The sequence below is a fragment of the Cyprinus carpio genome, chromosome B5, assembly GCF_018340385.1.
Source record: "Cyprinus carpio isolate SPL01 chromosome B5, ASM1834038v1, whole genome shotgun sequence".
Taxonomy (NCBI): domain Eukaryota; kingdom Metazoa; phylum Chordata; class Actinopteri; order Cypriniformes; family Cyprinidae; genus Cyprinus; species Cyprinus carpio.
In genome coordinates this window covers 16,057,027-16,079,860 of record NC_056601.1, presented here as the reverse complement: position 1 = coordinate 16,079,860, position 22,834 = coordinate 16,057,027, and the positions used below count along the sequence as shown (strand labels likewise).

Below are 22,834 nucleotides of genomic sequence, written 5' to 3'. Positions count from 1 at the left end.
TATTGAATAACATGACGCTTGCATAATTTGAATCCAGTATAGCGTTGTTCCCATAGCCTTGATTTAAAGCTCTGTTTCTCTGGCATTTTCAAAGTCACGTAACATAAAATACTGTGGCTTGGTTGGCATGATACACAGTCTAATGGTCTAACGAAATCCAGTTTTAAACATCTTTTACTGTAACGTTACCCCTTTTATGGCCCTTATATTACCTATTTGAGCCAATGCAGATGAATGAAGGTTATCTCAGGACGAGACCGCCCTTGTAAAGCAAAATGTGATTGGCTATAGCGAGATTGTGCTATGATTGGTCAGCGAAATGTGGCTGTTATCTGATTGGCTTGAGTAGAAGGTGGGTGGAGTCCACGTATTTGTGGATTGTCAGCACGTCTTGACGCAAGAAGTGTTTGGTGGTTGGGTGGTGCACAGGACGCGATTTGTTTATGAATTCGGATATGTACAGGTTGTGATTAAGAGATTCGTGAATATATGTAAGACAAAGTTGTGGTTGTGACATGAATATATATTTGTGAATATGTTTTTTATTTGCAAATCTCATTTTAATTATTTGTGAATTTATTCTTATTTGTGAAACTTTAAGATTTATTTGTGGATCTCATTAGATTTATTTGTCAATATGTTTAATATTTTTAAATCTCTTTACATTTATTTGTGGATCATAATCTATTTATTTGGAATTAAGCAACAATTCTATCTCCATAGAAGCCAGGGGAGCTGACTTTGAGAGAAAAGCAAGCAATTTGGATGCTAAAAGAAAAGAGGAAGGCAATTAAAAACAAAGGTCATGGAGAAATCAAGAGTTTGGAAACCACCGACAACATCAGCAACCAGCAATGACTTGATCAGTTGAGAAAAACAGCAGTAGTTTATGACAGACAAATCATAAGCGCTGTGAAAAAGAATACAATATGTGTATGTAAAATCACCAACAACCTGATGCTCTGACAATTTCAGTATTTGTATTATTTTAGCTGTTGAAAAAGAAAAAAAAAAGAAAAAAACATATTTAAGTTACAGTTATACAGGGTTGCCAGTTCCCAGAAAAAATTCCAGCCCAAAGCTTACTCAAACTCGCCCGACAAATTAACCCAATTTTTACTGTAATTGTACTTTACATGAATTGCATATGCAGTTCATGCATTTGCTGTTGTGTATTGCTAAGGCGTTATTAAGAAAATTGCCAGCTTATATCTGTTTTATCAAATTATACTCATACATCTGTTAAACACTCTCAATGTGAGGATATTATGAGGATAGTGTTGTTCTTTCGGGACAGTAATTAGGAGTAATGCAAGATTGATTCAAACTCAGCGGCAATGCCTTGATTAATGTCAGGCTCTCTGCAAACAGAAACATGTGTTTGTGTTAATCAGAAGGTCTGGTATAATTGCTCTGTGTTTGGAGGGCTGTTTTGGTATGTAACCTGGTGGATGCTTCGGGCGATGAAAATGGGTTTCCTTAGTCACATCACCGGGTGTATCTTGTCATGTCCACAGCTCAAAGCGGCTACTTGCATGTTGATTAAATTTCTGCTCTGTCGCAGTTGTTTATTATGTACACACTTCAAAAATGGAATGTGTCACCGCAAGACAACATATCTGAGAAAACTGCTGCCTTGGAAGAATGAGGGAATCAACATGACAGAAGTTGAGAGGAATTTTAATTGTCTCCTAGAGCAGTAATGATGACTAGCTAAATAAAGGCTGGGGCTACTGCTGTTTTGATTAAATGTCACACATGAAAAATGAAGCTCAGCAAGCGGCCGTCAGTGCTCATTGAAAGAAGGATCTACAGTATGCCTTGGGATTTATCATTCATGGGATCAAAACAGTCCACAGATATATTCTGGCACACAAAAATGTCTGAAATATGTTGGTAAGTGGCATTCTTGTAGTGTAGCCGCTTTTTTTACATTTTTTCCCCCTCCCTCAAGCTATTAAATTCATAAGTATGGCTGTTTGACATGCATCGCTTCATGCTGAATGGAATAGCTTTTTGATGTTATTTGTCTTATTATCCAGCCTTGTAAAGGAATCAATAGAAACACTACCTGAAGCAATGTTGTCTCACTGAACTAATTGTGAGTTGGAAACAAAGTCTTCAGGATTCCAATACAATTATTGAACAGGCAAAAAAAAAAAGGATTTTCATGATTCTTGGTTCCAATCCAGCACGTAAATGAAACGGAACAGCTCCCTCAATGAGTTGAATCTCATTTGAGCTTTGGGAATATAATTTTTTATTTGGGAATAATAAGCATTTTTCTTCTAATAATTTCATTTTGTTTTTAGTTATTTAATTTAGTTTTTTGTTTTGTATTCTTTGTGATTGTTTTTTCTAATTGGTCAGTCACAACACTCTGTGATCAAATATTTGTGTATAATAACCTCCAGACTGTATAATTGGCCATTGTCCCTGCTCATTATCACAAAGTAACAAGACAAGTTGAAGGTGAAGTGTATTATTTCTGTGCCACATTTCCAAATGCAAAAATTCTAAATTGGTTCTTATTCTGCTATTGATGAGATACAGTAAACAGGTAGTCTCCAGCAAGAAGTTTGTATTTTCAGATGGTTCCAACACTACAGATGCATATTTTAAAGCTTTGCAGAAGTCAGACTACATATGGATTACTTATGCCACACTTTGCACATTAAACTGAGCTAGGAAAAAGTATTCTACCATTAAATTTTGTTCTTTTCACCTTTAACACATTACTGTTTTCCTGTCAAATTGTTTGTTGAAAGAATGAGAATGCAACAGATGTCTTTGTTCACATGCCAAGAAAAGGTGCTTTTTTTTCTTTTCTTGTCTTTTCTTTTTTTTGTAATGTGTGATGTGCGCAGGTGTGAGAAGGTGAAGGGCAAGAGCACTTTTAGATGCATCGAGGGCTTTTTGTAGGCAGATGGTGCTGATGTGCTCAACAGCTAGAGCAGGGGGACTGGGGGCAAGCACAGGGTCCTGGGTGAAATAAAAGAGTAAGTCTCATTCACTAATAACTGCATAGATTATTTATATGCACAGGACAACTTCTCACAAAACACTTCCACCACATTCACAACAAACACATGAATTTATGGATTGATGAACATATGAATTTATTCATAACCTTATTCTAATATTAATGAATTTGAAGTATTCTAAATAGCAACCAACATGCCTGTAATTTACATAAAACACACGCAAAGCATTTCCATATAAGGGCTTTCCACACAACCTTTCCTTTACTTTATTTTGTTTTTTTTATTGTAGGATATATTTTATTTGTTTGTGTGTGTGTGTGTGTGTGTGTGTGTGTGTGTGTGTGTGTGTGCATATATTGTGATAATGTTCAACAATTCGTAGATTTCACAAACTATGCATTGTTAGTGAATGAGACCCATTATTCTTTACTTCATGATCTTGAGTGGCTTTTGTCTTTATCCTCAATTTTCTGTGTTCAGGTGTTTTATTATATCAGTCATGTGTCTGTTCTTTGCTCCATTTCCATGGAAGCACTGAAGTGATGCTGATCAGTGTTTTGTTTAAAAGTGTCACTTCCACGTTTCTCTTGAATAGCATTGAAGAAAATCTGTCGGGAAGCTTCAGCTAAGCTTGCTTTCAACATTTGTGATATGTTTTTTTTTTCTTCTTCTTCTTTCTTTCAGAGTGCTTCGACAAACGTCAAGTGTGTGGGTGGTTGTTTACATACTTTGGGGACATTCTCCCCTCTCTCCACCAGAAATGAAAGTCGTGTGAATGTTAACTCTGTGTTTGTGATTATCTCAAAATGAACTTATCTAATTTACGAGTGCTTATAATCCACACCACAGACCCTCTGTTAGATGAAGGCCAATGAAACTTTCACTTCACTCAAATTGAGTTGATTTCCCCGAGTGTCATCATACATTGGATTAGTCGATAAATGGTGTTACTTCAGGAAGAGAGGAGATGCATCTAATGCCGCAAATCACTTAGCATTCTTCAATCATTGCATCTGTCTGCTTTAAAAGGATTATCACTCTGTTGTTGTGCACTTCACTTGTGTGTATAATGGGCTGAAGGTCTTATTTACTAATTCCTATGTATTTCCCACCTGCTGGAAATGGCAGAACATTATTTTATAGTTTGAGGCTTGAGTCTCTAGACTGTTAACACATAAATACTAATAATAAATTAATGAAATACCTTTTTATTTCTGCTGAAATTATGTAGATTTTAAGTTTAAACTATTCAAAGACAAATTCAATCCAAACACTGTTCAAAATGGATTGGGATGTTGTTGTAAAGTCAGGAAATATATAAATACAAAATATTCTGAATTCACCTGAATTTGGTTATGAAAATAATATTTTGTAGAGTCGACAGCATTTTCTTAAAATTTTAAAAACTAATCCATTATCCACTAATTATCTGTTAACTCTCAGTGGTACTTTTAGAAATATTGCAAAATATTTGTAACATTAACCTTTCCATTTTTAAACTCCATACTTACAGTGTGTGTGGATCTTTTAAATAATTAAACGGAAATCTGCATGATTCTTCAATCAATGCTGTCCTACACTTTGTGACAACACAACAAAGAAACAATCAGCACATGACCTGATAAATATCTAAGCTTTTATCTTGTCCTTTCACAGACGAGCAAAAATGATTCCCAACACATCTACTGTCTGGGAGCTGCATTTGTCACCTTAAGAATGTCTTAACTGGATTTGAAGCATAGATTGCTAAAGAAATTAATTTCCTCCAGGGAGTAATGTTTATTTATTTTTTTTAAATGATCTATAGCTATGCTAGAATGGATGAATGCAGTGGTGGAATTTTTTTTTATTTTTTATAGCAGTGTTAAAGCCTTAAGTCTTAATGCAAGAGCAGTCACATTTGCATGCAGATGTTCACCATAACACATGCTTTGTTTTCAAAAGGGCCTCTTAATTGATTGAATCCACTTTATCTTTGTTATTATCACAAAGGTGTTTTTTTTTTCTGGTAAAAAAAAAAATCATTATTGTGTGTGTACTGTATGTCGATCTCTTAGTCAGATGAGGTTTGGTGGTGTGAATTATGCATGCAGAACAAGCGCACTCTGAATTGAGAAGCTGTCAGGTCTGTTCGAATCTGGAAGCTTGCTATGAATTGGAGATGCTTTTACTCATGAAAATGTTGTGTCTTTTACCTCTCTCTTTCTCTCTCTCTCGCTTTCATTTTCTCTCAACTGGAGGTATTCCATTTTCCAGGTCTGATTTGTATGCAGTTTGTTAAGCAGTGGAACTAATTAATGTAATGGGATGAAAAGAAGCGATTTAAGAGCGAATTTGTGCAGGAACTTGAAGGAACTGAGTGGAGCAATGAAATATTCACACAAGGGACTCCCAGTCTGTTTTGTGGGGTTCTCACTCACTTTGTTGTTGTTGTCTTATTGAACTAACAGATCAGATCTATTTTATATGTGATTTTATCCAAAATAGATGACACAGATACAGTGATGAAATTGTTACATTTCTGAAAGAAACTAGTTCCAAATCAAAGAGGTCTGTAATACCTGTAGTAAGCTATCTGCATTCCTATTCATATCAATGGCAGTTAGTCATCTGCTTCACTTGCTAATGCTTGATGTTGCTTTCTTAAAAAACAGATTTGCTAACTAGCTGTGAAGGCTTTGATATATGACAGAGTTATGCTTTAAGCAAAGCCATAAGTGTGCCCGACCACAAGTTTCCCAAAACCCTTCTGATGTACCTTGTTCAGCAACTTCTTTAAAAGCCTCTATTTCAGAGCTAAAAAGCCACAAGAAGCAATCATCAGGATCCAGTCAGTTTGGAAAATTGTACAAAAATGTGACAAATCAGATCCTGTGTGTGCTGCAGTACACTTGTTTTGGTGGCAAATGGCAAATATTTCACAGTGTCGATTTTTTTTTTTTTCTTTAGTTATAGCACCCGCTAGCAGAAAATGATGACATGCTTCATCAGATTGGTGTCTTGGTGTCCTTCTGTACTAAGTTTTGTAAAGGTATTTTAAATTGAGCTCATAAGAATCAGATCAAGTCAGTATGCAGTAAGTAAGTAAACTTTGAAAATTACTTAAAAATTGATTTATGCTGGAAAATTAATTAAAATAGTTAAGGTAAATACAATATCAGCTTCATTGTTTGTTACCTGCATTCAACACTGAAAATTATGTTTGTGGTGTACAGTTAATTTTGTTTGTCTGATTGGATGTTATATGTTCTTGTGAAGCAGACATACCTCATGTCTTTACCCCCATGTGTGCCTTTCCAGTTGGCATGAAAGTGGGTCAGAATATTCAATGAATTGTAAATAAAAAGGTTTTTTCAGTATAGAACTAATTTAGTCCAGCCACAGAGACCCTAATATCTCAATGGTGTGACCGTATGAAGTCTGTTTAATTTGATTTCTTTAATGTGCCAGCATTTCACAAAAAGCTGTATTTCAGTGTAAACTGGCTGGGCTATGCAAAGCTAGTATATGTGTCAGAATACTGTGCACTGATTATGAATATGTTTGCTTGTGGGTGTTGTAATAGAATGAATGGACAGTAAAATACATCAGGAATGTGGAAGGTGTTTTTGAAATCTAGATCTGCCTGAGGAAAAATACTGTAAATAAATAACAGCCAAATTTTTGTTGCAAATGGTTAAATATAGTGAAAATATAAGACAGACATTTTTGTTGTACATTTTACTTATTGTCTTTTTTAAGTTTATAAAACATCTGTACCACTTTTGAGAGCAGTATTTTAGCACAAAAACAAATTTATTCAATAACCGTGTGCCGTTTAACCACACACTCTGTGTTGTATTAGTTGTTGTCATTCTTTTCAGCACAAACTCACCTTTCTATGTTAATTGGGCTTATAGATTGAGCCTTACTTAAAAAAGTCAGTGCTATTTGGCTGGTGCAATTAACATTGGGCTGTTTACCAATCACAGAAATGGTGGAATTGGCTCACTAAATGATAGAGAAGAGCATTATAGTCAGGCATATGTCTTGCATGGTGTAGACAAGCATACTTTTGGCATTTTAAAAAGCTGATTCATGTGATTTGCTCAAATGTATGGCATTACTTGATTTGCATAATTTCTTTAGTGAATTGAGCATTAAAACAATGCAGACAGCATGTGAAAATAAAGTGCAATCAGAGAGTGCAATCCGTTGTTGGGAAATCCTATGATGTATGGTATATATATATATATATATATATATATATATATTTTTTTTTTTTTTTTTTTTTTTTTTTTTTTACAGTTCACAAGCTAACATACCTGAATTCATTCAATGACTTTGAAGATAAAACATTGTGTCCTCAGGTTTATACGTAACTGCAATTACTGCCTCAATGTCAAGGTCTTCCTTTGTTCAGACGGACTGGCTTGATTCATTGGTCTGAGTGAGATTAGCTTTGGGTTCATGCAGGTGTGTCAAGCACTTCCATTCATTCCAGGCCACTCACTCTCCTTTTTGTTATCATTGCAGTTACCTTGGAAATGTCACATATTTTGTTACTGTATATGCAAACGTAAGTAACAGTTTTATGAGTCTAAATGAAATCATCTCATTTCATTCCCGTATTTAGGGAACAAGGTATGAGTCTATACTTAAAAGCAGGTCTTATCCCCATAGATATGTGTGTTGACTGAGTATAATTAAAGGAAAGTCAAGTGAAGGTTTATTGTTGTTTCTGTTATAAAGTAATAAAAGAAACAGTTTCTCTAGTGACCTTGGTGGAGAAGCTTAGCATGAGCCATGCAACAGTAAACACAACAATAAGGCAATGTTGTAGAGTAGTAGATATATGAAAAGAGGGGCAATGTAGACTGCCAGTGTAAATAATATATGCATTCAACAAATATAAAACACACAGCATAGTGTTTTATTGTTGCACTGTTGAAAGGAGCATTTATTCCATTGAGAAAACAAGTTATTCCACAGTCTTTGCAGCAGCACACAGACTCCTAAGCTCGGAGGGAGGTTCCTTCTAATGTTTTAACTTTTTCTATCATGCCATCTTATGGAGCTTTTCCATTTTATTAATGCTTTGCCTTGCTTGTTCTGGTTTGTAAGGCACTATTCCATGTAAAGACTTTTTTAGTGCAATATATATGTTGATGTGTTGAAAATGCTATAAATGGAGTCAGTCAATGCTTATGAGTGACCTTGTGCGGTCACATTTATCATTGTTTTGCTAGTTTTCATGGCAGAATCCACACAATCTTTAATTTCACGTGAGGGCTAATGATTTTCCCATGGTGATATTGCAATGGTTCAAGTTCACACAAGGATTCATCATGTTAACAAAAAGAAATCTGCTTGGTTTAAAAGTGTGTTTTTTTTTTTTTGTTTGTTTTTTTGTTAGCAGTGCTTCATACATTGCTACACTATTGACAACAGTGAACCACAACTTTATAGATTTTGACAGTTTGGTGTATTTGTTCTAGCAAAGAGGCTCTTAAGTGCATTGGGTCTATATGAATGATTTTGTTTCTTAACCAACACTATCTGAATTTTTCCCTGTACAAATGAGCTGCCTTCTCCTTTTGTTTTGGGGTGTAGTTCAAACCATTCGTGACCACAATTCAATAATAATGACCTAAAACATCCAACTTTACTTAGACTGCTGCAGCCCTGTATAAATATATCCTTGTTTATAACAAAGAGGTATTTATATACCATCAGCCAAAAAATTTAATCTGGCATTGTAAATAAAGAGTTACACATACATATTTAGGTTACTTTTTAAACCAAATTACATAAAACACAAATCAAGCGTCAGTGTCAGTTCCGGCAGGTCACGTCAATAAAGCTTGCATCAGTTGACTCTCAGCTGATCCACGTCTGACTATAGGAATACGACGCCTGTCACTACTTATTTTATAAGGTCCATTCAGTATTATTCAACAGCTTATCGCTTTGCTCAGGAGCTAATTATCCTCCTCCATCCCCAGCTCCTACTTTCGGCCAACATTCAGGACTTGGTATTTGATATTCCTCATTTAGTCAGACTGTTTTTTTCTAAATTATGTTGTTACATTAAACTGACTTTAAGATCATTAATGATATCTGCTACATTTTCGTTGGTTCTGTTCTGTTTACCCTAAGGGGAGTATCGCTGCTTTCCCTGCTCTTATCCATTCTAGGCTGCATGGATAGGCAGGGCCAAGAACAGAACAGTACAAGGATTGTACTGCCCAGAACAGAACCATATGGCCAATCCAAACTGCATGCTAACTGTCAATAATCTTTGATGATAGTGGTCCTGACAGAACTAATTTATTTATTTATTTATTTATTTTGCAGCTATGCAAAAAAAAAAACAAAAAAAAAAAAAACAAACGAAGGTGTAGGTGTGTTCTGCAGCTTTGAATTTTAAGAAGGTGGAATTATCATATATTGCTGTGGCAAGCAATCACAGTTCTGCTGAGCTGAAATAAAAGGCTACTGTTTATTGCCCTATTTGCTGTGAATAATTAATGGTACCCTTCAAACAAATTTACAGTATCTTAAGAAGTTATTGCCGAAGATAAGAGTGGAAGATTCAGGCTATTTGAGGAGTCAAGTAATCACTAAAATCTCTTTCTGATAGAAGAGCTCTCATTCTTTTTCTCTCACTCTTTCTCTCTGTGTTTTCAGGTTGACATGCTTCGGCCAACAAAAATCACAGGCGTTATTACCCAGGGGGCTAAAGACTTTGGGCATGTTCAGTTTGTCGGCTCCTACAAACTGGCTTACAGCAATAATGGCGAGAGATGGCTTATATATCAAGACGAAAAACAGAAGAAAGACAAGGTAGGATTACTTCTTGCACATTACCACGTCAAAAACTTATTGCAAGACCAAAAGAACTTTTATCTTTTGACCAAAGGTGCTTTTATCTCAAGGTTGATCTGAATCACCTTGATTTAAATAGTGTTTTTTTTTTGTTTTGTTTTTTTAAGCATAAAAAATGTGTTTAACTGACTTTGCATTGTTTTTTGCTAAACTTTAACACTTGAACATTACTCTAGATAGTCATTTACATTACTCTAGATAGTCATTTATTTCATAAACCTGGCATCTGTCTGCTATCAGGGCTGTATATTCTCCTCCATCTTGTCCTGTCAGCACTGTCCCAAGGCACCTGGGCGGACTCTGTTTGTTTCTCTCTCTATAGCCTGCCTACACCCAGATAACGGTCCAATGTGTCCGGCCTCGGTGAAGCGTGTGCCAGAAATGTTTGTTCACAACCCTCTAGTGGGTTGCAAACGTCCAGTCCATTGGCCTGGGCTTGTCTTCTGAGGCTTCTGACATGATTCCGAACCTAACAGTGAAACAGTTTATTTGTATATGTACATTTTGAAGACATTGCTGAATATATCGTTTTTGAAAAAGAAAAGCTGTCAGAGTTGTTAAATGAAAGCTAAAAGATGGCTGAACCATGCTTTTAGCAGTAGATATATGTCTGTTTGTGAGCTTAATATTTGTGATGTTTGTCACACAGCACCGTGTCCCAGCTCTAATTTTAGTTCCTTTTTAGTACTTAGAAATCTTTGCATTTGGCTACTACTATGTGCCATGGTAAGGGAAGAGAGCTGGTGAGTATAAGCTGGCACAGGGTCAGAACTTTGGCAAGCCAAGCACAGCATGGAACTTCAGATAAAAATGTTAAAAGGCAGAGATGGCCTCCTACGATTGTAATGAGATTATTAAAACCTGCACCCCAGTGTTTCTCACTTCTTCAGTGATTTTTTTTTTTCTTAACTCCAGTTATATCATTTAAGGCTACATTTCACAAATCCTTTATTACTTGCCAATAAGATGCAATATACTGTAATCAATGGGTAGAGTTTAGAAATCACAGTAGAATCCCATTTTAAAATCACTCTTAATGTTGCAGCCAGTGGTTGGAATGAAATAATGCTTCTCATGGGGATGAAACAAGTTTGAGTATAGCCAACAACATGACCTGATTCCATGTCCCTGTTGAAAAAAAAACCAAAAAACAAACAGCATATGCTGGTTAGGTATGTTCTGAAGCATGGCAACTGGTTTGAGCTGGTTTAAGCTGGTCCTTAGTTGGTCGTGAGCTGGTTTTGAGCTGGTTTAAGCTGGTCCTAAGCAACTATCTCCTACTCAGGACCAGCTCATAACCAGCTGAGGACCAGCTTAAACCAGCTGTAACTGTTTTCCTGTGATTTGCTTGCACCACACCTGTCGAGAAAAGAGACACAAATTGACAAGCTGTCATTGTCCACAAGAGAGTGACATTAATGCATTAACAACTAGTTGTTCAGCTTGGTTCTGTAAACACTAGGGGGATTTAATGAAAATTGATTTGGCTGTGGTTGTCACTCTCCAATATAACACACTGTGTATGTAAAGAATGGCATTAAGCACTCGAAAGAGGACTGGCAACCACATTTAGCTGTATTGTGTACCTATATGTGGTTCATGATTGCTTGTAGTGTGTTCCTCAAATCTTTGGCCAAAACCTAAACTCACCTGAGTGTGCTCAGCCTCAAGAGACTCGCCAAATCCTTTTAAAACAATAATTTTGCCAACACACTCACATAATGCTTGCTTACCCCATATTTTTCAAACATAGGGTGACCAAACATGCCATTTTCCCAGGACACGTCCTGGCCAGGATTTCTATATTGCCTAAAATATCCAAGTTTTGGCTTTGTTTGCGCTGCGCAGACCAATTGTTGTATGACAAAGTATCGTGAGAGTTCTAGAGAGCAAATGGCTTCTTGTGCTTTTGAATCGCTCTCAAGGTACTTTGATGTCATACACCAATGGGTATACTCAGTGCTGCTTCAAGTCGAACACTAATATGTACACGTTTTTGCATCGCTTTGACCGTTCTCTGTAGATCCCACCTTCTCATGCACCACGATTGGTTGATTACGTACAATGTCTGTATGTTATTGGACAAATGATCATTACCTTCATTAAGTATGAAAACAGGAAACCAAAGCCAAAACCTGGATATTTTAGGCATTATAGAAATCCTGGCCAGGACATGTCCTGGGAAAATGGCATGTTTGGTTACCCTATCCAAACAACACCTTAAAAACAGATTTTACCTGACAGATTATTTTCCTGACAGAAATCATCAACTCATATTAAGCTGTTGGCAGTGAAGACAATGTGATTGTTGGAATTGTGGAAACTGTTATTTGATTAGCCTCGGGTCAACATCAAGGGGTTAATTAGCCTGTGAATAGAACTATTCCCTCATAGGGAGTGGGGTCAATAGCACATTAGATGGCAGTAAATAAGATCACGTCCCAAGATTAGCTGCCAGTAGATACCCTTCCCCCTTCCAAGCATGTAGCCACATTCCCTTGATGTGGATGTGAAGAGGGACGTGAAGCTCTGTGGTCCATGGTTTTGATTAGGTTGTATATTTTATTCTTGAACCTGAAGATGGCAGTTGATTAGCAGCAGTGCATAAGCTTAGAAGATTCATATCAGCATTTCAATGAAGAATGAACAGAGATGTGATTGGATTCCCATGATGGGTATGTCTATGACCAGAAAGTAATATATGGTTATAGAATCTCCTATTGTATAATCTGTATCAGTGTCAAATCATGACTTACAACCAGGAAAATCACAAGTTCACTTGCTTCTATTGGGAGTAGGTGCCCTTGATGTTCTCATTGCAGAAATCAATACTGTGGAAACATTGCCCAATGGGTTAAATAGGAGGCACAGAGCAGAACAGATTGGAGGGGAAAAGTAAAACTCTATTTCCAGCCACTGAGCAAGAAGTTTAAGCGAAGCTTAGTGACCCACAAAGGGCATAGTGGGTATTATTAAAGAGAGCACATTCTGAATTTTAGAGGTGCTCCTCTGAAATGCCTGCATTAATATCTGTGAAGACCCTTTTGACAAGATCGCCAACAGTTTTACTTGATTTTTGGAATGTTTTGGTTACTCTTCTAAACTTATCACTTGGTCTTAACACTCCATTGTCAATACAGCTTTCAAGCTCTCTTATCTCACCCCCTAATATCCCAGTTGCTTTCAACTCAAGGGAGAAAATGCAATATCAGATTGTATCATATCTCTTTTTAAACCTTTCAGATTTGGACCTGATCCAATGGTAGTCTTAAAGTGCTATTAATCTGGTTGTTGGCAATAGGGTTCTGAGGATGACGGGCCTTTATTAAATACAATGCAGCCTACTATTTACTGTATTCAGTTGAGATGAGCTCTAGAGCAGTAGCAGAGTTTCCCTGTCTTACACAGAATCATTTTAGAATCACTGAACAGCCTCTTGATGGGTGCGAGAAAAGGTGTCTGTTTGGTAATGGGTTATATTGTCATAGAACAAGTTAAGTGAACTGTGTGCTGTGGTTTAATGGCCAAATATGAATATATAGGGTCTGCATTAATGTCCCTTTGCACCTTTTGTAGCCTCTTTACTGTATATTGACATAATAAAATTACTAGGGCTTTCAGAATTAACATGTTTGGTTAATTAAATGTGTTTAACACTATTACCTTTTTTAACACTGTTAAAGCATTCTTTCAGTTGGGCATTTGGCGAATTTTAAATGATTTGATGTCCTATATTCTATGGTTTTCTATTTATTATTACATTTGTTTTTATTATATGTTATTCTGTATTTCTATAAAAACTTGCAGTGCAATTGTCTCTCACATAGTACCATTTGAAAGTTTGGAGTCAGTACGATTTTTTCTTGGTGTGCTCACCAAGGCTGCATTTATTTGATCAAAACGTATTACAACAAAGCAACAATATTGTAAAATATCGTTAGATGTTTTCTATTTGATTAATTAAAAATTTAATTTATTCCTGTGAATTTTCAGCATCATTTATCCAGTTTTTGGTGTCACATGATCCTTTAGAAATCGTTCTAATATGGTGATTTTCTGTTTATTATTAATGTAGAAAACAGCTGTGCTGTTTCATATTTTTGTTTAAAAAATCCAGGCTTCTTTAATGAATAGAAAGTTCAGTAGAATAGCATTTATTTGAAATAAAAATACACTTACCCCAAATTTATGAACAGTAGTGTGCTTAAGAATAGGTGTAATGAATGTGTTAATGTAATAAGTATGAAAAAAGATAAGATTAATCATGAATAAATATTATAATCGATTGACAGCTCTATAAATTGTACAACCATAATTTGAAAACTGCCACCTGAAGTTTGCTTCAACAAGGGGTAATGAGTAACTTTGATAAGTTGGCACGCATCTGAGTAATGACAGAAATTTGGATCAGGTCCTTATAGGATTGCTTTCCTGCTGAGTCACACCAGAGCTTCTCCGTTTTATCAGCGCTCAGGGGAAACAGAACAACTGTACCTGTGAAGCCCTCACATTTGATCTATTGTTCGAGATTTGTTTGCTCTGCACAGCACAGCCTGTTCAGCTCCTCTGTTACTATATCGATGAGTTAAAGAAAGGAAAGAGACTGACTTAAGAAGGAAAAAATGAAAAGTAATGGTGTATTAAAAGTGATTGTGTCCTCATTTGGTCCCTGTCAGGGTGTGGGATGTCAGCCCCCTGGGTAAATCATGCGGCCTGCCACTTCTTAAACACTTACTTTACTTTTATAGACAGTCCAGACAGTGTCAGGAAAGGGCGAGAACTCACGCTATATCTCCATCATTAGTTAATAACATTAAATTGAGTGAGCTAGTGCACTACAGATGAGGCCGGAACAGTGCATATTATGAATTTGGCTCAGATGAGCAAATGAGAGGGATAATGCCAGCTGGCGCAAGATTATACCTTTAGAAAGACATAAAAGATGTTGTTGTATTTAATAGATGCTCAGTTTGTTTTTGGCAATGATTTTAAACTCTGTTTCTGTCCTTGTGCAGGCACTTGAGATGAGAGAAATGTAGATTATAAATAAACTTTTACTAAAGAAAGAAAATAGTTCAGTGTCATTAACTTTTCATTGTTTTACCAAATGTTTGTTTGTGTTTGGGCTCTGTATTTATACTACATGTCGTATCATGACATGCTAACGCTACTTTAGGTTCTGTTGAAATCAGTTGTAAGGCTCAGTTGCTATTACTGTGATGAAAATGAGGTTGGCATGACAGTTATGTGGGGCAGGTTTTGAAAAGTGACAACGGTGATTGTAAAATTCTGTGTTATGTCAAACAAATCACATTTCAGAAATGATGAGCCCTGTACACAAACATTGCTCTGTCCCACCACAGAAAGTCAAGGGAATTCCCAGCTCACACACACACACACAAAGACACACACAGACACACACACACACACACACACACACACACACACACACGCACACACACACACAAACAGCTAAATCTTCCCTTAGCTTATATAAAAATCTTATAATATATATATTTTTTTTTTATCACACTATTATAACATGGAGATTTTTTACCTAGAAATTATATTGAGGGAGGGGGGATTAAATAACCAGTGAATTGAATACTTCACAGATTATTTTCAGGGGTGTAAAACACTAGAGTCATTTTTATGATTATTATTTTGGAGGATTTGTACTTTATTCAAGTGCTGTTTGAACTGACTACTTGTACTTTTAATGATTACATTTCTGAAGGGGAAAAAAGTAGTATTACTTTTTACTCTTTTGTATTACTTCTTACACTTTTGCGTTTCATTTTCTTCCATTTTAAACACATCAAATGTGCTAAAGGGAAGCAGAAATGTGGGATCTGGAAATGGAAAGCAGCCCAAGATTGCTAGATCTCAAGGACCTGTTTGAGTAGATTTCATTTCAGGAAAGTAGTAAGATGCTTGATGTTTAATGATTTAGCTGTTAGCTGTCTGTGTAATATATTGGCTGAATACAAAAGATCATGCTGTTCCAGAAGTATTATGACTTCCTTTCTTTAAATCAGCATAAACCAGATCTATCTATCTATCTATCTATCTATCTATCTATCTATCTATCTATCTATCTATCTATCTATCTATCTATCTATCTATCTATGTCTGTCTGTCTGTCTGTCTGTCTATTTATATCTCAGTCTGTTGATCTGTCAGATTTGGAATCAGTTCATGCTCAGATGTAATATGCAGATCTCTCTACAGACAACCTTGTTTTGCCATGCTGCAAAAGGACTTGAGATTGCATTTCCACTTTGAGCATCACTCGAGGGATTTTTACACTGATTCAGCTCCATATGAAGGGCCCACTTCAAAGGACGTGTTTATGAATTGAGCAGTCTTACAGTTTGAAGAGGCTATGAAGTGATAAAGTGCCCTCCACTTGTGATCGAACTCCAATAAGCCCTCACCTCTAAATTGAATATCTGCTATACCTGATGGACCTACTTAGATAATCCTCCATTTGTTTCTGCATGCCGTAGCACTCATTCAGTGCTCTAAAGACAACTTTCTGTTCCATGGCTTTGCGGTGATGAGCGGAGTGGTGTAGGGATTAGATTAAGCAGTAAACACCAGGCGCAGATTTATGGGATGTCTTAGAGATGGATTTGTTTTCTTTTCAGCTTTTATGCATAATCGTTCCAAATGTTCTTGGATGCGCAGGGAGAGAAGGTAATTGAGAGTGACTTGTTTCCATCATTTCTTCAGAGGGTACATCAGAAGAGTGAGATGTCTCATTTGGTTACAGTCACAGAAAGCAAAAGCGTTCACTGGATTTTTAGTGTTCACTGTTGCGTGAAAGACTGAAATGGATAAGTACCATAAAAGAGATGTGCACTACATTACACCTCTGTGAGTCTGTTTTTATTTAGCAGCTTTTATCAGCCGGATAGCAACAATATCTGTTGTACAAGTAATTGAACTTTACCTAGTCGGTGGTGTTCATTTTAATTTTAGAGAACTTCAGCTCAAACTGTCATAGTGAGTATGTTTTTATTTATAATCATTATGTGATTCTACATTTTAACTAAAGCTATTACACTTCGATGTCCATCATAATACAGATCAAAATATACTACTTCCATTTCATCACAACTTCACAAAAGATGGTACAACTTAACATTACAGTGTCCTGGAGTCAGTTTACATTTGCCTTTAAATGCAACAACCTATACATTGTTATTATTTGTATTTTTATAAATGTGTAATATTTAGACATTATCATGGACACTATATTGTGACTTCTTACCAATCAGTTTACTAGTTACATGTGCTACATAATGCATTTGAAAACTGTTTTCCCCAGTGCATACAGTAACTTATTTTATGGTTTAATCCTTATCTTTAAATGTAAGGAAGTCATGTCTGTATTCCCATTGTGCATTAAGAATCATCCTGACAGCAAGCAAATTAAATTTAAAGAATGAGTGCTGAAGTGCATGCATGCATGTCTAATAGATGGAGTGCAATAAAATGGGATCACAATAATTCTGACTTAAATACCAATTTTGCTAAAATAATTTGCGTTCAAAAGTGGAAGCATTTCAATCCTTTCTCCATTTCCAACATCACCATAAAGTGCAATACGAAGAAAGAAAGAAAGAAAGAAAGAAAGAAAGAAAGAAAGAAAGAAAGAAAGAAAGAAAGAAAGAAAGAAAGAAAGAAAGAAAGAAAGAAAGAAAGAAAGAAAAAGACAAATATTGAGGATCTAAAACAGGGTGAATTCTCATAGTGACTTCTGTACAAGGCCTCTGATTGGTGAACAGAAACAGCTCTGATGGACTCGTTGTGAACCATTTGATTTATATTTGCATATTAACACTCTCAAAAAAAACAACACTGGCTGCACATACAGTACACTCATGTTTGATTTTGCATGTACTGTACTGTAATTGGCCATGCTGGAATCACACAGGTGCCTGATGTGTCTTCGGGGTTATAGAATGAAAAACGTAAGAGCAGCCTAATAAATCTCTTATGTATTTCCCACTGTACTGTCTATGGATAATCACAGCCAAAGTACGCAGACTTTATCATTATTAAAGTCATGGTGGGAAATGCTTGGCATTGAAAGACTTTGCTGTGCACGTAGATTCCTTGCAAACACACAGGCCATCAGATGAGAAGTTCAGAGAATGAGTTCATGTTTTGAGCTGCCCTTTTGACTAATCAATTTTTTATGACATTTCCCCCCACTCTGCCTCGATGTGCTTTGGAGAGAGTCGAGTTGCAAAACCCAAAATTGGTTCCATGGTGCAGAAGAGAACGCTGATTCAGTGTGGAAGGAGAGAGAGAGGGAGAGAATATGTCACACATTTATGTAATGCTTGTGACACCACCAATTAGACACACAGGATCTCTGTGCTCTTATTGTTTACTCTCTTATGATGAATATGCGCTGTCAGAGCTTGGGGAGCTTAGCAAAATTTGTCTTTGAAGCCCACTTGAAGACTTAGTTCCCAGCCAACCTCTTTGTTGCTTGTTGAATTTTCCCCATCTCTGAACTCTTTACACCGAACATACTTGAGCTCTGTTTGCCGCCAGCATCAGCGCACTCAAGGGTTATTCATAAATCATGAACTGTACTTCCTTTCTCTGACTCTGTATTGTAAATGCTCACTATTTGATTGATAGGTCAATGTGTTTGTATACATCTGCTGCAGGAAATACAAAGTCAAGCTGATTTCATCAAGAGCAAATGAAATAACTGACTGAGTGCTTACAGTGAATTGGCTTATATTTCTTTTGAACTTAAATTAGCAGCCTTTGAGCCAAAATTAAAACTTTCAGTAGCTCCAATTTAGTTGCCAGTGAGTGTTCACAATTACATCCTAAGTAATATATATATATATATATATATATATATATATATATATATAAAAGATTATATATACATATATATATATATATATATAGCACACAATACTGAAGCCTGTAAGATTTCTTTATATAGAGTAAAAACAATAATATTGTGAAATATTCTTAGAATTTAAAAGAACTGTTTTCTATTTGAATATATTTTAAAATGTAATGTATTCATGTGATGCTGAGCTAAATGTTCAGTAGCCATTTCTCTTGTCTTCAGTGTCACATGATCTTTAAAAAATCATTCAAATATGCTGATTTGCTGTACAAGAGTCATATGTTATCATTAGCAATATTGAAAACAGTCATGCTGCCCTTGCTGAATAAAAGTATTTATTTCTTTAAAAAAAAAAGGAAAAAAAAATCATACTGTCCAGTGATGTACATGTAGTGTTAAAGAGTTCTTCTAGTTCATTTGTAGCTCCACCTGCTACTATATGTGATGTACAGTATACAGCATATACATTACATACAGTTATGAAGAAAATAAAAAAAAAGCTTAGGTCACACTTTATTTTAAAGTCCAATTCTCGCTAAACCAGAGCTTTTTGGTGCATGTTTTGACTATGTTGTTTGTAAGTTTTGTAAATGAATTCTGAAATTAATTAATAACCGCAAGGACATAAAGGAGGAGATGCCTATACCAACACATAAATATTGAACATTAACTGTCATTATACATTACAAATATAAAGACACTGAAAATCTGGGATTGTTCAAACTTTTTTTTTTTTTTTTTTCTGAACTCTTTCTAATGTAAGCAATCAAATAAGCACACCATTTAAAAGTTTTAGCTTGGTAAGATGTTTGATAAGATGTTCAATTCCTTTCTTATATATATATATATATATATATATATATATATATATATATATATATATATATATATATATATATATATATATATATATATATATATATATATATATATATATAATTGACTTGCTTTCTTTATTCCATTAAAGTTAAAGATGTTTTTTGGATCATTCTCAAATCGTCAGGTTTTACACAAACTGTTGTAGTTCATGCAGCTCAAATGCTAGAAATTACAATTTCTATTTTTATTTATTTATTTATTTATTTATTTATTTATTTATTTTCAAATGGTTTTTCATTCTTTTCTTTTCTATTTTCTGAAATTATTATATAGTTACTACATAGTTTAAATTTTCTCCATTAGTAGCCTCATATTTATGGACACCACAATATATCAATCAATTTAGTTTGACTACTATAAAAATAATGGTCACCCTTTATTTTAAGGTCAAATTCTCGCTATTAACAAACCATTAACTACGACTTTTAAAGCACATGTAAACTACTAATTTGCTGCTAATTAATAGTTAGTAAGGTAGTTGTTGAGTTTAGTTATTGGGTAGAATTAGGGATGTATAATATGGTCCATGCAGAATATATATAAGTATTATATAGTAGCTTTTTGTCAACAAATATTCCAATTTACGTTTTCCATGTGGTTAAATAGGTGTGCTATTTTTGATTAAAATGAATCATTGTATGATTTGGGAATTTTTCTTTTTTTTTTTTTTTTTTCATTTTATTTTTTTTTCAACAGGTCTTTCAAGGAAATTTTGATAATGACACCCACAGAAAGAATGTGATAGATCCTCCCATCTATGCCAGATTCATCCGAATTCTTCCATGGTCGTGGTACGGAAGAATCACTTTGCGTGCAGAGTTACTGGGATGCACGGAGGAAGAGTGAAGACCCCTATTCTTTGGTCCATATTCAATATAAACTGTGCTTGTAAAACATGTACAATTAAAATTGGTTTCATCTCATCTGAATTTTACATTTTTGTAATATTATGATTTGTTTTATGTTTTATTCCCAAAGAGCTTGAGTTTCGTCATCACTCATGCCCTGCTTTTTTGTCCTTTTTTGGTCTGTGCCATTTATTGAAAACCTTTTTAGCCAATTAGAGGGTGGGGTTATTTGGATGTTGTTTTTATTTGGATGTGGTTTAGGTATAGTGGGTGTATATTTAATGTAGAGTAAAAAAAAAAATGACATGTAATGCTTTTTGGCCCATAATCAAACACATAACAGAAAAGACTAACATTAATATGTAAAATATCTTTCTACTTTCATTTTAACAGCAGGCCTGACTGAAGTTATATTTCAACTGACACTGACATTGTTGTGTGGAAAATAAATATGATGGTATTGTATTATATGTAAAACGCAAAATAACTGCATGAAGCAAAAAATGAATAGAAGTATAAGACAACAAGATGTATAAGTTCAAATTGTATAATTTTGTATTTAATTTTTATTTTTTATTTCATTTTTTTTTTTTATGTTTTGTTTTACTTTTCTTTTGACACTGTTACATGCCCCATAACATAATGTCATGCCATAATACAAGCAACACTACTGTACTAGAAGCACCAATTACACACTAATCTTAACTAATTTCACACACATAGACAACTGTTGGAAAGTTATGAAGGTAAAGGTACATTTACTTACAGGTTGTTATTTAGGCAGTCTGTAACAACGACAGGATAATTTTTTAAGAAAATAATGTCCTTGGAAATTAATTCTTTATAAGTTTTTTTTTTGTTTGTTTTTTTGTTTTAATGTATACAATATTGTTTAACTACCAGAGGTCTCAGTTTTTCAGGCTGTTTACCTGTTGATTTACTGTACTACTGTATTATATTTAATTTTTTTTTTCTTGATTGTAAAAACCTCAGGATAGATGTCATCTTTTAGTACTTCCAATTGTACGATTAAAAAAAAGAAAATTGGTATAATGCAAAGTCCCTTTGCAATCCCACATTTGTATGTGCTTGTTAAAAAATGTGAAGGAATATTAGCATACAAAAAATCTATTGTATGGTGGGATTTTTTTTTCCCCCTTTGCATATAATGAAGACACCAATAAATAACAGCTTTCATTTATACAGATGTTAGGTAATCATCAAAATCAATTATTCATTTCAAAGGGGAGCACCATTGGGTTGTAAAATGAATCACTGCATCATTGTATTTGCTACTTTTCTGGAATTTCTTTAGGGCTCATGAAATACATGTAATATATATACAAGAACCCATGAGATGGGGGAGGGGGTTTAACACTATTTGTACAGCCATGAACGTGAGAAAAAATAATAATAATAATAAAAAAAAAACATGAATTCAGCGTATATCATTAAACAAAAAATCAGTATATATATATAATATAATATAATTTTTTTTATATAAGATATATGTTGTGGTATTGTTTTTATGTTTTTATTGTTTTTATAGATATATTTTGATTATATCAGTAATTCTTGTCTAACATTTCCCTGTGTCTGTGAAATTCTTCTCTAACACTGTTCAAATGACTTGTGTGCACATTTAACAGTTTTGTACAGACCTTTTGAGGGTGACTGTGTATTAAGAAGAAAAAAAATTGAAATATGAGGTCCACAGGCACATTTTTGAAAATGATAATAATAATAACAAAATATGTATATTGGTGGGTCTGATAGTCCAGCATTTCCATTACATGTGCTGTGAATAGTGATCGTTTAAAAAAAATGTATAGAGTTAAAGTCGAGAGACCCAGTGGGCCACATACTATTTTTGTTTTGCATTTATGCTGTCAGCTGTTTCAAAAAAGAAAAAGAAAAAAAAATGTCATGTTTCTTTTTTATTCATACTGTGTCAAGCAAGTGCTATATGGTAAAACATACCAATTATACTCTATTAGTTCAATGGAAGTGTACAAAGGAGGACAGCCATTGCTAACATATAGACAGCTCTTTTGTTTGACAAATAAAAAGACATCTGTGAAAAATCTTTTGATTTATGTCTATCGCTTTTTCACGTGTTATGCTTTCACTAATGTTTTGGGGAGAGAGAAAAAAAAGGAACTCTCCTGTTGTTGTTTGTTCCAGTACATGATTTGGTATGCAGCTTGTGTTTTTCACTTGCATTGATTGCTTTCCTCCTTCTCCCAAGCTATTCTTTGTTCAGGATCGCACAAGATAGAGCCTATGAATGTGATGTCAGATCATATACTGCTTATGGCACTTCATGTGAAGGGAAGAAGAAGTAAAAAAAAGAAGAAGAAGAAGAC

General features: G+C 34.8%; 1 protein-coding gene across 1 annotated transcript in view; it reads left to right on the top strand.

The window, feature by feature from the left end:
* Positions 1-20,693, top strand: part of edil3a (EGF-like repeats and discoidin I-like domains 3a) — a 155,727-nt gene extending 135,034 nt beyond the window's left edge. Inside the window, 2 exon segments of the mRNA XM_042724613.1 lie at positions 9,654-9,809; positions 20,317-20,693. Coding sequence (XP_042580547.1) covers positions 9,654-9,809; positions 20,317-20,466 — 306 coding nt within the window. The 3' untranslated portion in view covers positions 20,467-20,693.
* The last annotated feature ends 2,141 nt before the right edge of the window (positions 20,694-22,834 follow it).